This window comes from Podarcis muralis, chromosome 6 (genome assembly GCF_964188315.1).
Source record: "Podarcis muralis chromosome 6, rPodMur119.hap1.1, whole genome shotgun sequence".
NCBI lineage: Eukaryota > Metazoa > Chordata > Lepidosauria > Squamata > Lacertidae > Podarcis > Podarcis muralis.
Window position 1 is genome coordinate 54487927 of NC_135660.1, and position 15721 is coordinate 54503647.

The window sequence follows — 15721 nt, forward strand, 5'->3', positions numbered from 1 at the left end:
TGGGGATTTGAACCATGGTCTTCCAGGTCATAGCCCAACACTTAGATTGAGCCTATAATATTCTTTATAATATTGAAACAGTTATTTTTCAAAAAAAATGCTGTATCTGTGCCAGAAGGGCTCACTTAACACAATTATGCTTAATTGAAAGTTTAGAGGATAAGAAGGCCAAACAAACAATAATTAAAAGTAATCAAGCATTCAAATATGTTACCCTCATTTCCTTATCCCTAATTCACCTGCCTCACCTCTTCCTTCCTCTCCAGTATTATTTATTTATTAGTATTCATCCCCTTTGTATGAGGTTTAAAAGTCCAAAAAATAATAAACATAAATTGAATATAGAAACTTCATATAACACTCACATGCAACACACTGCCGGTGAACCAAGTCTGCAACTGCTCTTGTGGAAAAGGTTTAAACCCCAGCATATTTTTTAAAAGAATGATTTAGCACAATTATATATTAATAATTAATATATTCTAGAAACTGAATAAATCCACTATTGTTGTTTTATATACCTTGGTTGAAAGGGTCTTGGTAGCACTTGAAGCATGCAATTCTAATTATGTGAAGACTGTAAGTTTTAACATTATTCAGGCTTCTGAGTGTAATACCGTATTGGCCTGAATATAAGCCTCACTTTCCCCCCAAATTCTGACCAGGAAAAGTTAAAGTGTGGCTAATATTCGTGACCTTACGGTATGCAGCCAGGAGCACTGGGCAAAGAGCACCAGAAGCGCGGCAAAGGGGCGCCTGCCCTGCGCATAGTCCCCCATCCTCTCCCCCAAGGCCAGGAGGGGAGAGAGCGAGAAAGCGGAAAGGCAGCCAGCAGTGCAGTGCAGCCCCCCCCCCCGCCAGGAGTAGCGAGGAATGGAGCAGCTTATATTCGGGTATTTTTTATTTTTTTCTCTCCCCCCCCCCCCAATCAATTTTAAAGGTGTGGCTTATATTCAGGTGTAGCTTATATTTGGGCCAATATGGAAATATTCTCAAGTATCACATCTATTTTGGAATCTCTTGCTGTGCTCTCATGAAAAACAGTGTTTGGGGCAATGTTTAGTGAATCACAATGTTATTTTGTTTTTTATAAAGTTCAGTGAGGATTCCCCCCCCGCTTGCTTATTTAAGTATCACCTTTTCCTAAAATAAGCTATGAAAGTACGTTAGATGAAACTAGTAATGAAACAGTATTGATTAAGTGCAGCTAGTAAAGCAAACATTTGCTACTCTTTGTTTTACAGTGTAATGTCCAAATTCAGAAATGCCTTATGTGGATCGTCAAAATCGTATTTGTGGTTTTCTAGACATTGAAGAAAATGAAAATAGTGGAAAGTTTTTGCGGAGATACTTCATATTGGACACAAGAGAAGATAATTTGGTATGGTACATGGATAATCCACAGGTAAAAACATTTCAGGATACTTTTAAATGTGTGTGCTTTTTAATAATATGAGATTGAATTGAGCTGGAAGATTTCAAGGAAAAATTCTGCAAGTATTGACGTGCCTTTCAACTTTGTGCAGATACATATTCTGTTAAATTCTCATTTTGCCCTTTGATTCCATCTTCATGGGTCAAATGATTTACCATTTGAAATTTGGATACCTTGGGCTACGGTCCTAGATACATTTGTTTGAAGATAAAACTGAGACCCAAATAATTGAGGTGTGAAGACTGTGACTGAATGCTGATGGTCAGTAGGTGGCAGGTTCTGGGCTAAATTTGTACCTGAGGTTTGTCATCCAGTCCACGGTTGACATCCAAGAGACAAAAGGTGGAATGGGAAGTAGACTTGTTTATAGATCTTGGCAAGCATTTCAGTGGTGGTGCTTTGGCCACCCAACCCCAACTTCCTTTTCAGAGTGGCTCTTGGGCAGTTGTTTGACTAGGTTTATAGGCTGTACAGTGGTACCTCGGGTTACAGACGCTTCGGGTTATAGATGCTTCAGGTTACAGACTCTGCTAACCCAGAAATAGTACCTTGGGTTAAGAACTTTGCTTCAGGATGAGAACAGAAATCGCGCGGTGGCGGTGCAGCGGCAGCCCCCATTAGCTAAAATGGTACCTCAGGTTAAGAACAGTTTCAGGTTAAGAACGGACCTCCAGAACAAATTAAGTTCTTAACCCAAGGTACCACTGTAATCTAGAAAAGAAAGACAACTTTGTTGGTATTGTCAGGATTTTCACACTTCTAGTTTTCAACTTCAAACTTACTTGAAAATAAAGAATTGGCTGGCTCAGTGCCAGATGGTGTCTGGGTGAAAACAAAGGAAATTTACCTGGTTACTTAGGTACATTTGACATGTGTCAATTTAAGGGCTGAGCCATTGTGCCCATTTTGTAAGAATCTTTGTATTTTACTGGATTCAATCAGAATGAAAGAGTTATTAACCATATTGAGCCCCATGAGAAAACTCATGGAAATCAGTGGAGCACTTCTGCAAAAGATGCAAAATACCATTTGGTCCTAAATTTGAGACACCTGATTTATGTGGCAACAGTACTTCGATTTGGGTGTGTGTTAGTGTGTATATGAATCACAGCACCTGAAATACATTGTAATAATCAAGAGCCAGTCAGAGACTAGTTTTGCTAAGGCTAAGCCTTTAAACTGATGCTAGCAAGCTGTTTTAGTGTAGGAGTTTATTTTAAAATAACAAAACACAATGGTAGCAGCATTCTGTTACACAGAAGGTGCTGCTGGGCCGGATAATTACGTTATAGAGATTTCTACCCCACCCTTCAGACAGGTTGCCAGGATTATTTTCAAATTAGAGAAATTAGCAAAATCTAGAAAGGGTAAAAGCATCAGCCAGAAGAAAAACCTGCTTAAATTAAGAATAAAATAAAATAAGCTAAAATATAGGAGGAGGTGGAATGTTCAGATTCATGAAACAAGTGCAATTAAGGAAGTTGTTTCCAAAAACAAGCAGGATTAAGCTGGCTGGCGTAATTGGGTATAACACAGAGGGAAGAATGAAAAAGGAATTGCAATTACTAGTTCTTAGAATATTTTGTTCTATGTGGATTTCAAGCTTTTGAACAAAGCTTCAGAGCTTTTCTGAAAGCTGTATTTGGTGTGCATGTCTACTTGCTAGTAGGCCTGGGCGATGTATCAATACATCGTCCAGGATTGGTTTGAGGACCAGAGCATGATGGTGCCTTCACCCAGCAGTATATCATGGGTGGAACTTGCCTGCCGCCCAGCTCTTTACCTTCCTTCTCCAGCTGCCTCTTTCGTCCCTGTGCCAGGTGCTGACAGTGGTAGGAGCGGTGGCGGTTTCACCCCAGCACCTCATGGGACTGGGGCCAATGCTCCTCCCTCCGTGTTGGAGGGAGATATTTCTAATAAAGATCAAATAGATAAGAACATGTTAGAAAAATATTCTATCTTTTGAATGTGTTTTTTTTTAATGTGATGTTTTGAAAATTTGGGCATATATTGTCTTAATTGATAGCACTGCACAATAAAATAAAAACTATTTTCTTGACTACAGAACCTTCCCTCTGGATCTCCGCCAGTTGGAGCCATTAAACTTACCTACATTTCAAAGGTATGTATGTGTCCCTCTAAAGATTGAATTTCCAAATTCATAACACACTTTGAAAGGAATTGAGATGTGAGTAACTTCTTTAAGATGTGGCTAGTAAATATGTGTCTTGATTTTGGCTATTGTTTCTGAGAACATTGGAAAGGAAGAATGCAAAGTCAGAATTCTGAAACTAGTTGCAGTCCTTTATGCTCACAATAATTTTTATTACTACAAATCAACATTTTATCTGATTGGGTCGTGTTTGTACACGTGCACGTGTCATGTTGAGCCCATTTTTATTTATGGTTTCTGAACAAGCCAATAAACCCCTGTTTATAGTTGGCTTGTTTTGGTGAACCATAGTAAAAACTACATGGGTTTTCAAGATATTGATGTACTGCCAATCAGTTGTTCTAAAGTCTGCTGTTGCTTTTCTCCTTGCAGCCACTCCAGAGGAGAGTGGAGTCCATGAGCCTATGAGTCTTAGGCTCATTCATGTAGGACTAGGTCATAGTTTATTGTTAATTCAGCCACAGTATTTTCTTTGAAAGTAAATAATGTAGATGAAAGCTTCTTAAATTGTCTCCTGGAGTATGAGTGAAACTAGTGTGATGGGAAGAGAATGCAGAGTGTGTGGACAGCTTTGATATAATTGTGTTTTGAGTATTTGTATCCCGCAGTCAGACTATTTATAATCTTATTTACTTTGGGGGTGGGGTTCTTTGTGGAAAAGACCTCAGTACACAAAACAAGCATTTAATGTTTGTTTTTAGTCTCTGATATATCTTCTACACTGTATTTTTCGCTCTATGACATGCACCTGACCATAACACGCACATCGTTTTTAGAGGAGAAAAACGGGGGGGGGGGGGGAATTCTGAATGAAACAATGGATGTATAATTTTTGTGCCTCATGCTGTGGCCACAGACATGTGATCTGATGGTGAGTTTGGGGTAGCCCAATGCAAAAATCCCGAGAATCCCTGTGGATCTGTGCTTTGTAACCACGTTTTTGCACCATTGTGGCCCCAGGCAATAGTGGGTGGGTGATTTTTTTGGTGCAGGCTATAGCCATGGATAGCTAGCAAGGTTATGCTTAAAATTCTACAAGGCAGGCTTAAGCAGTATGTGGACCGAGAACTCCCAGAAATGCAAGCTGGATTTAGAAGAGGCAGAGGAACCAGAGACCAAATTGCAAACATGCGCTGGATTATGGAGAAAGCTAGAGAGTTCCAGAAAGACATCTACTTCTGCTTCATTGACTATGCAAAAGCCTTTGACTGTGTCGACCACAGCAAACTATGGCAAGTTCTTAAAGAAATGGGAGTGCCTGATCACCTCATCTGTCTCCTGAGAAATCTCTATGTGGGACAAGAAGCTACAGTTAGAACTGGATATGGATCAACTGATTGGTTCAAAATTGGGAAAGGAGTACGACAAGGCTGTATATTGTCCCCCTGCTTATTTAACTTATATGCAGAATTCATCATGCGAAAGGCTGGGCTGGATGAATCCCAAGCCGGAATTAAGATCGCCGGAAGAAATATCAACAACCTCAGATATGCAGATGACACAACCTTGATGGCAGAAAGTGAGGATGAATTAAAGAACCTTTTAATGAGGGTGAAAGAGGAGAGCGCAAAATATGGTCTGAAGCTCAACATCAAAAAAACGAAGATCATGGCCACTGGTCCCATCACCTCCTGGCAAATAGAAGGGGAAGAAATGGAGGCAGTGAGAGATTTTATTTTCTTGGGCTCCATGATCACTGCAGATGGTGACAGCAGCCACGAAATTAAAAGACGCCTGCTCCTTGGGAGAAAGGCGATGGCAAATCTAGACAACATCTTAAAAAGTAGAGACATCACCTTACCAACAAAGGTCCGTATAGTTAAAGCCATGGTTTTCCCAGTAGTGATGTATGGAAGTGAGAGCTGGACCATAAAGAAGGCTGATCGCCGAAGAATTGATGCTTTTGAATTATGGTGCTGGAGGAGACTCTTGAGAGTCCCATGGACTGCAAGAAGATCAAACGCATCCATTCTTAAGGAAATCAGACCTGAGTGCTCACTGGAAGGACAGATCGTGAAGTTGAGGCTCCAATACTTTGGCCACCTCATGAGAAGAGAAGTCTCCCTGGAAAAGACCCTGATGTTGGGAAAGATGGAGGGCACAAGGAGAAGGGGACGACAGAGGATGAGATGGTTGGATAGTGTTCTCGAAGCTACAAACATGAGCCTGACCAAACTGCGGGAGGCGGTGGAAGACAGGAGTGCCTGGCGTGCTCTGGTCCATGGGGTCACGAAGAGTCGGACACGACTAAACGACTAAACAACAACAACAACAAATAGCCATGGATATGCTATGTGATCTGATGGTGAATTTGGGGTGACCCAATGCAAAGATCCTGAGGATCCATGTGGATCCATGCTTTGTAACCACGTTTTAAGTGGGGAGGGAAGGAAAAACACAGAAGGGACAAGGAGCAAGAGAGGGGTGTGCAGAGAAGCAGCTGGCTAAGAATGCCGGAGAGGGATTTAACAGGAGGGAGGAAAGGAAGGCAAAAGTTCCCCCCCACACCTACCCAAGCCAGCCCCCCCCCCTCTCCCACCTGCATGTTTTCCTGCTGCCTGCGAGTTCCTAAAATGCTTCCCTGGACGCAGCAGCACCGGAGCACAGAGAGGAATTAGAAGGAAGGACGCGATCCTTTCCTTTCCCCTCTGCTTGCCTGGAGGGGAGGGGTTTGCCTGCTCTTTGTTCCGTTTGAGCAAACAGCAACCGAAACAGAGACGGGTGGGCAGTAAGACCCTGAGGCAGAATGCAGGAAAGCAACAGCTTCCTCTCTCACGGAGCTCCCTCCTCCCTGACCAGCGCAATTGGATTTTTGCCTGATTTTTGCCCCTGCGCTCGGGCCAGTGGGCTCCAGGGACCACACATTCGCTCAATAACACGCACAGACATTTCCCCTTACTTTATAGGAGAAAAAATCTGCGTGTTATAGAGAGAAAAGAACGGTAGTTTTACAACTTGGTAAATATCCTTAGGGAAAAAAGCAGGCAATAGGGAATAAATGAATTCATTACATCTACTTCAAATCACTTATTTACTATTCAAAGGTTGTATTAATATATATGGAAGCATTTTAGCTGCATTTCAGTGCAATATTAAAAAGAAACTACCTTCTGGGTAAATATTGGAAAAATAAATTTAAATGTTGTGAAACATGAAACATTGTAATACTTAGTGCAGAAATGCCAAGTTCTTAGCTCCTTGTACATACTGGTAAGGCCTTTACTCTAAAGATCTCCGATTCCCTTGCTTCCAGCCTGTTTTGGATTTCTCAGTCTTTCTCACTACACAAACTGCACAGACATTTGTCACAATACCAAGGAAGAAACCAGTATGTGAAAAATGAGTTGAAAAAAAGTTGAAAAGCCACTATCTTTTTTTTTGGAAGTTGGGAGCTTTAATACATTAAGAAAAATGCTGATACAAAAAAATACTTTTTTCATGTTTGTGCCTTATGTGGGCTTGTTAATTTGTTTATTATTATATTTTCATGTTTATTGTATAAACTGCTCTTTGATTTTTATGAAGAGTGGTATACAAATGAAATAATAATAAATGCTATTTTTTCAGTCATATCAGTAAGTCCACAAAATTACTTGCCTGCAAAGTTTTTTACTAGCCTGCTAAGGAAGCAGAAGAAAGGAAGTCCTATGCTTGGTGGGCAGCATGGCAACACAGGCTACTAGCCTCTTTGCCGATCAGTAAAGAAAATTGCCCCCCCCCCCCAAATCTGCCATGGTAGGATTGATATGTTAAAGTAAAGAATAAGTTCAGTTTGGATAATATTACATGTGTTTCCATTCTTTGCAGGCCCCACCCTTTGCATGTTACCTTTACCACAGAAATACTCCATTTCTAGAGTCCTTTGTAGAGATGACATAGCTCACTGGTGTTTTATGTGGATCTGTGTACTAGTGTAATGTGTGTTTGTAATCAACACACAAATCAAGGTGTATTGTAAGGAATTTTTATGTTGTACATGATAATTTTTATTATGGTAATGCATATAACTGTCATTTTTTTTAGGTTAGTGATGCAACTAAACTGAGGCCAAAGGCAGAATTCTGCTTTGGTAAGTTGTAGTAGACTGCATAAATGTTGTTGTTGTTAACTGCAATCAGGATATGTTCTGCCCATTTCTTATCAAATACAAGTGGAAATATCTATTTGGAATTCAAGTTAATTCATTTTAAAGGTTTTCTTCTAATTTAAAGAAGAAAAGTTATTCCTTTTTATAGATTAGATATTGGCAGTATCTAAATTAGCAAAATTGTTGATCATACAGCGACAAGTGGCAGTTACCAATGGTATATTTAATAATTGGATAATTAAAACATTATTTCTGTATTTGTTTTGACAAAATTAATCAACACTTCATATGTTGTAAAATATTAATTTTTTTCCCTTTCTCATGTTGTGGACCATTATATACACTGGACTTTATACAGCAAAAACAGAAAGAACGAGAGTCATGTTTTAATACACATCGGTATTAACAATGCCTGCTAATTTGTTATTTGCAGTGAGTTTAACATGCATCTGGTGATTAAGCAAAGCCTAGATGGCCATGTTAGCATATACAACAAATTATAAGAATGGCTGCAGGCATGGCTTCTTATGGAGCTATTGCTTGTAGTGTTGCCATAGGCTATGTCCAACTGTGGGATCCCAATAGCACTAAGTATCTGACTATGTGGTGAGGCCATTTTTACTTATCTTTCTGTTTGTTCAGAATTATGATCTACTACAGAAGCATAGTAAACATAACCTCCTTGCATATCAGAGTACTCCAGACAACTAGCTTCCTATATGTGTTGCTTACACTTCATGACATGATGAAAGGAGGTGGCCATGTGGCAAAAAGATTCTCAAATATTTAATATAAAGGAACAGTCTTTGTGTGGGTTATTTGAGCTCTAATGCTTTTTCTGTACTCTGTTACACACACAAAGGAATTGTGACAATATAGCGCTAGCTAAGAGAATCCATATGATTACCAATCACTAGGAAATTACTTGCAGATTTAAATATGCAATAAAAATGGCAGAAACCAGCTCTGCAGATGTTGCTTGTTCATTCATATAAATTCTGTGTCTACGGCCATACTTTCCTGAACACGCCCGATCTCGTCTGATCTTGGAAGCTAAGCAGGCTCAGGCCTGGTCAGTACTTGGCTGGGAGACCGCTTGGGAATACTGGGTGCTGTAGGCTCCCCCCCCCTTAACAAAACAAAAAAATAAATAAATTCTGTGTATATCAGGATATGGCATACACATTTTCTTGCTTTAAAAGTCCTGTTGGTTTTTCCTTCTACCTCAACAGCATTTAAACACTAATTTTAGATTTGAAGCACCTATTGTAAGTGTTGGGTCCTATGCATTTTTATAAATAAAAGTCTGTTTAAAAGGACAAATTACTTCTGGTGTTTTCAAACCAGAATAGGATTATTCTTTATTTCCCCCTCCCATCATACAGGTGTGTTGGTTCAGCAAGGGTGTTGGGGTCAGTACTTATTTGGAAAGTTAGAGAAGTGTGTGTGTTAGGAGATAGGAGAACCAAGACCACGTGCATCACTCCCCACCCCCTGCATCTAGAACTATATATAAACAAAGCCGAGTTATTTAAGACAGATGAGTATATGCTATTAAAGCATTGAACTTGGGTTTTATAGCTTTGGGATAAGGAGTAATGTACCCAGTTTGACTTTGAGCTTTGTTACAATGCCTAGAAAAAGAACAACATAGGTGTTTTTTTAGTTAATGAAGTCCCTTCCTCCTGTTTTTTAACAGTCATGAATGCAGGGATGAGGAAATACTTCCTACAAGCCAATGATCAGCAAGACTTAGTTGAATGGGTGAATGTCCTGAACAAAGCTACCAAAATCACAGTAAGTAATTATTTGTGCATGGTAGAGTCATTCTACATAGACTTCCACTATACTTGGACAAACACAGCAACAATATGTTTGGTTTTCTATGTCATTTTCAGGTAGATCTAGTGCTTACCCTGCCTCCAAAAATAAAATATATATTTTTTAATGGTCATAACTAGTAAAACATTATGGCCAAAATTGAGATGGTGTAGAAAGGAAGGGACACTGCAAAAGGAACTAGAAACAGAAATCAAATTCCTACTTTTGAATGTCTCGAACTTGGAGAATGCAGGTCAATAAATCAAAGCATATAATTTCTATAAATATTTATCTATTTTTCCTGTATGGAGCAGGTGGATATTTTGTATTGTTTTTAGATAAATTTTTTTTATGAACACTTTCTAGTATCTTATGTTGATATTGTTTAATTGAATAGCTTACACATTTTGTATTATTGTAACTTGTTTTTGAATGCCTCTGGGATGTTTGAAGCGATATATAACTATATATAATTATACTAAGTTAGAATGGTTTTTGCTTGCTCCCTTGTTTATAATGCTTATTATTTCAGGTACCAAAGCAAACTGATTCACAGTCTCACACTGATAATTCAACACGTCACACTGAAAATGTGGGGTTAAAGAAGCAGATGTCTTACAGGACAGAGATTGTTGGTGGTGTTCCTATAATAACCCCTACTCAGGTAGCAGTGTGCCCTTTTATAACAACTTTTCTAATTATCAGAAGTATTTAGTTATTGGCCATCTATTCCACCAGTTGAGTGATTGCTTGGAGCATGGGATTTCTATTGCCCCCAAATGTTGCCTCTTCTATTGTGATAAATGTGTACATTGCTGTGCATGTATAGATATGCTTTTTGTATTGAAATGAGAAGGCTAGTCTTCATATGCAGGAATTTTGTACAGTTGTACCTTGGATGTTGAACGGAATCTGTTCTGGAAGTCCATTCGACTTCCAAAACATTTGAAAACCAAAGCGCGGCTTCTGATTGGCTATAGGAAGCTCCTGCAGCCAATCGGAAGCCACCAAAGCCCAGTCAGATGTTCGGCTTCCGAAAGAACATTCAAAAACTGGAACACTCACTTCTGGTTTTCGATCGTTTGGGAGCCGATTTGTTTGGGAGCCAAGGCATTCGAGATCCAAGGTATGACTGTATATGTATTCAGGGTGTATATGGGACTACTTAACTTAGAATCAAAATATTATTTTCAGTTTTATTTTGCTTAAAACTACCGTATTTTTCGCACCATAGGACGCACTTTTTCCCTCCTAAAAAGCAAGGGAAAATGTGTGTGCGTCCTATGGAGCGAATGCAGGGGGGGAGGCAGGCGGGAAAAGCCCCCAAGAGCCGCACACAAGCTCCGTGCGCTCTTGCGGGCTTTTCCACAGGAGGGAGAAGGGACTGACTGGCCGCATCAGTCCCTTCTCCCACCTCCCAGGAAAGCCAGGAGAAGCCGTGCAGCCCTTTTAAAGTGCACGCGGCTTCTGCCGGTTTTGCGGGAGGTGGGGGAATTCCCCCACCTCCCAGAAAAGCCAGGAGAAGCCGCGCAGCCCCTTTAAAGAGCTCACGGCTTCTGCGGGCTTTTGCGAGAGGTGAGGAAATCCCCCCACCTCCCAGGAAAACCAGAAGAAGCCGTGCAGCTCGCTGCCTTGCCTTCTTCCATAGCCGCGCGCAACCCCTCCGCAAGGAGAGGCTGCGCGGGGCTAAAGGGGAAGGCAAAACAGCGAGTGGGATCCATCCCGCTCGCTGCCTTGCCTTCTTCCATAGCCGCGCGCTACCCCTCCGCAAGGAGAGGCTGCGCGGGGCTAAAGGAGAAGGCAAAACAGCGAGCAGGATTCATCCCGCTCGCTGCCTTGCCTTCTTCCATAGCCGCGCGCAACCCCTCCGCAAGGAGAGGCTGCGCGGGGCTAAAGGGGAAGGCAAAACAGCGAGTGGGATCCATCCCGCTCGCTGCCTTGCCTTCTTCCATAGCCGCGCGCTACCCCTCCGCAAGGAGAGGCTGCGCGGGGCTAAAGGAGAAGGCAAAACAGCGAGCAGGATCCATCCCGCTCGCTGCCTTGCCTTCTTCCATAGCCGCGCGCAACCCCTCCGCAAGGAGAGGCTGCGCGGGGCTAAAGGGGAAGGCAAAACAGCGAGCGGGATCCATCCCGCTTGCTGCCTTGCCTTCTTCCATAGCTGCGCGCAACCCCTCCGCAAGGAGAGGCTGCATGGGGCTAAAGGGGAAGCCAAAACTTGGCTTGCTCCATAGCTGCTCGCAACCCCTCCAGCAGGGAGGTACGCTGCTCTTTGGGGCTGGGGGGGGGGGGAAGATTTTTTTCTTGATTTCCTCCCCTAAAAACTGGGTGCGCCCTATGGTCCGGTGCGCCCTATGGTGCGAAAAATACGGTATGTTTAAATGTAGGTATGTGCATGTATGTACGTATATGTTTGTGTGATAATGTATACATTGTATTTATATATAATAACACACCTATATGAAAATGCTTTTTGAGGTGGAGGGAAACCTGTTTTTACAAACTCCTTGTTGCAGAATGAGTTGCTACTATTTGCAGTTGTTGGGTATTTAGTTCTAAGCTAGGATTGAGTCTGGTTTTGTGGATGGTAGATTTGCAAGATGCTTGGGCCTGGTAGTGAATCAACACTAGCAGTAATAAAACCTGGTAACCAAGTGATTCTAGACATTATACTTGTTAATGCTAATTCTGAGATAGAATATAACATGAGAAGCAGTTCTAAGAGGGACAGCTTCATTATGCATATAATTACAGATCCTTACATGTTGCCTCCAGTAAAGGGAGAAAGCTGATAGAATCAGGAATGTTCCTTGCACAGCATAATCAATATGAAACTTTGATTTAGTAAACTTTGTACTGGCCTGGCTCTTGAAAAATATAGGGAACACCCCCCAAAAAACCACCTTTGTTTTTATAAATAGTTGGAAATAGTTGACAGATTTGGGAGGTGGGGCTATTACCAAATTTGTAGAAGAAGCTTTCTGGTTTATATATATTATTTATCCTGAATGTGTGATGAGCTACATGCCAAACCTGAGGTGACGTAGCGACACAAGTATATAAAGGCCCTGATAAATTGAAAATATGTATTTAGTGGTGCACAAAATTCAAAACTTGAATTTGTCTAATAAAAGGGAATTTCTAATCTGGAATGATGTTAGGGGAAAGTAGTGGAGGGGTTGATGATGAATTTTAGACCTTACCATTAAGTAGTCGTGTTTTATTTCTAGAAAGAAGAGGTAAATGAATGTGGTGAAGGTGATAAAAACTACTTGAAACGGTCCCAAAGCCACCTTCCTTATTTTTCTGCTAAGCACCCCCCAGATAATGCTGTGATTAAAGCTGGCTACTGTGTTAAACAAGGAGCAGTGGTAAGTGACTAAGATGCATTTCTGATGTTAATGACTCATTGTTCTATATGATGCTAAAGCAAGAGAGTTTTTTTTGCCAATGGAATGAATCTGGTTAAAATTATTTGGGAAAAAGGGGAAACTCCAGGGCTCTTTGGTAACTTCCAGACCCTGACATTTAGGAGCATCCCAGGTGGGGAACCTCTGGCCTTTGGGCCATATTTGGACCCACGTGGGTTCTGGTTTGGCCCTTAAAGCCATTTCCCTCAAACCATGGCCTTCTGTCCTATTCCTGATGTCACATGTGATGTCAGGTGAGGAGCAGGTGGAGATGGTGGCTGCCAGTGTACAAGTGAGAGCCTTAAAGTGTGCTCACAATTATGTAATGACAAAGAAGGCTTTCTGTCACCACCAGCCAGTTGAGAGGGAGGGCAAGACAGCAGGAATTGGCTGCGTACAGCTAATCTTAGTAGGAAGAAAACCTTGAAGTTGGCATCGAGCAGGGCTCTTTGTAAGCCCCTTTCTCCTTGCAAAGAACCCTGCTCAGCACTTTGAAGCACCAACGACCAACTGATAAGTACAGTGGTATCTCAGAACTCGAACATAATCCATTCCGGAAGACCGTTCAACTTCCAAAATATTTGAGTTCCGAGGCATGGCTTTCGATTGGCTGACAGCTAGGTTTCTGCACAGGGGAAGCCACTTCGGAAGTTCATGTTCCAAGGAGCATTTGAAAACAGGAGCACTTCTGGGTTTTCGGCATTCTGGAGACGAAACATTTGAGAACAGAGCTGTTTGAGGTACCACTGTACTTCAAAGCACCCTGCAGGGCACTTTTCATACCCTTTGTGGCAGTCCCAGTTATTGTGTGGACATCAGAGTGCATCATCGCCAGATGCCATGTGATGTAACAGATAGCTGATCCACTCACTTGTCAGATTTTGCCTGCAAGCAGTCAGGGGGATAGAGATCTGGTCCACTGGCCAGATTCAATTCCCCACCACTGCAGTAGCATGTGATTTAGTAATGATTTTTAAAGAGAAGTTAACTTAACTGAATGATTTTGTTTGCACTTTAAGAAAAAGGTTTTTGTTTACAGGCTCAGAATCCCATTAGAGGGAAACTGTTTTATGTAATTAATTATTAAATAAAGCCTGGCTGCATTTGCTCAGACACAAGATCAGAAGAATGTTAATAAAAGTATGGCCCCACTCTATCTACTTAAAATTTCCTCTGTATTTTAAGCCTTTAGTATACATCAGACTCACCATGTTAGACCATCCACTACCGATACAGCACTATAGCAACACTGAGGCCAAAAAAAAAAAAAAAAAAGCAGTAGGGGCCAGTTTACATCATGAACTGGTGCATATGAGATGGAGCAGCCATAGTATGGAAACAGTATCAAGCTGCCTCAACAATACAATTAGAAGCAGCCTTGACTTTGACTATTGTTTGGAATTGACCCATTGGTAAAAGATTGCTGGAAGTAACATCAGCTGGAGTAGATGGGCAGCTGCAGTTTGGCTCTGTCATCTTGCTTGGAGTAACCAGAAAGAGAAATCAAAACCTTTCCCAACTTAGAGGGCAACCTGTGATTTGCTGGCTCTTGTTAAAAAAGTTGATTATTTGATAGCTATCAATTGCTCCATTTGTAACTGCCTCTTTTGGGGAAAAGGAGAATTGAAAATACTTTCAGTCACCTCTGGACATGGTGGAAAGACTCACATTCAGTTGCCTCAAGTTCTAGTTGTATTTTCCTCCCCTATTCAGAACCGTTCTCAGCAAATGAAAACAGAGACAACTCTTCCCCAAATGTTACAAGCTATGCTAAAAAATATGGCCTGGATATTAAGACTCCCATGAATAAACTGTTTGATGGTCCCTAGACTGGAATTATGTTTATGTTTATTTTATTATTATTATTTTACTTTACATAGATGAAGAACTGGAAAAGAAGGTATTTCCAGCTGGATGAAAACACGATAGGATACTTTAAATCTGAACTGGTAGGTGTCCAATTGTGTGTGTCAGATTAACTTTTGAAAACATGTTTTGTACACGCATGATAATGCATAATTGTTGTGCTTCAATTTTCTGATGGGAAACTAGTTTTATTGGAAATGTGACTTGGACGTAATTCCTCTTATATATATTTTTGTAAGTTGACAGAACCTGTATGGATATTGTATGTAGTTGGATCATGCTATAAAGCTGAGTGCTGAAAATCTGAGAGTGGAATTAATAATTAGTCCATACCTTTCCCATCCTTTGACCATTATTGGCCCTTATCCTCTGAATTATTTGTGCCTCTCATATATAATAGTTGTACATCTCTAAGCAAAGCAATAACCTCTTTCCATTTTCTCCTGTTGCTATGCATACTTTCTCCATTCCAAGTTAAGAATTAAAGTTTTGATTTAAGATGCATCCTTCTTATACATGTAGGCTGGTATGCTTGTAACAGCAGTTTCCCAATGATGCATTATCAACTTTTAAAAAGATTGTTGAGGGAAGTTTAAAAAGCTATTTCAAGCATCACATTGGGCAGCACTTGAATCTGGCATTAGAAAGACACCTCTCCATCCCTTCTCAGGACTTGCTCCTGGTTCCAAGATCAATAACCATCTTCCAGTGTTGCCTTCCAGAAAAGCAATTCTATCAACTTAAGAGCTTTCTGTCTTTTGCAGTTATCAGTTGATTAACCCAAAGCTAACTTCTAAATTCAGTAATCTTATTTCATCATGGATCACTGGCTTTTACCACAAGTCAATTTCTCGAGAGTGGGGAAACAAGCACCACTGGTTATCTGCTGTGTTGAAGGTGAATTCACTTCCATATCTATAGGCTACTGATGG

The 15721-nt window shown here is 40.9% G+C and overlaps 1 protein-coding gene and 1 pseudogene across 14 annotated transcripts in view; both read left to right on the top strand.

Annotated features, from left to right (window-relative positions):
- Window positions 1–15721, top strand: part of PLEKHA1 (pleckstrin homology domain containing A1) — a 37810-nt gene that overhangs the window by 10589 nt on the left and 11500 nt on the right. For 13 of the 14 annotated variants that reach the window (XM_077930320.1, XM_077930323.1, XM_077930324.1 and 10 more), the window contains exons 2-8: window positions 1245–1405; window positions 3501–3557; window positions 7632–7677; window positions 9395–9492; window positions 10049–10180; window positions 12744–12884; window positions 14804–14872. In XM_077930320.1, coding sequence (XP_077786446.1) covers window positions 1265–1405; window positions 3501–3557; window positions 7632–7677; window positions 9395–9492; window positions 10049–10180; window positions 12744–12884; window positions 14804–14872 — 684 coding nt within the window. In that variant the 5' untranslated portion in view covers window positions 1245–1264. The remainder of the gene's footprint in view (window positions 1–1244; window positions 1406–3500; window positions 3558–7631; window positions 7678–9394; window positions 9493–10048; window positions 10181–12743; window positions 12885–14803; window positions 14873–15721) is intronic. The other variant, XM_077930328.1, reaches the window with a different exon arrangement.
- On the top strand, window positions 8698–8816 carry LOC114598239 (5S ribosomal RNA; annotated as a pseudogene).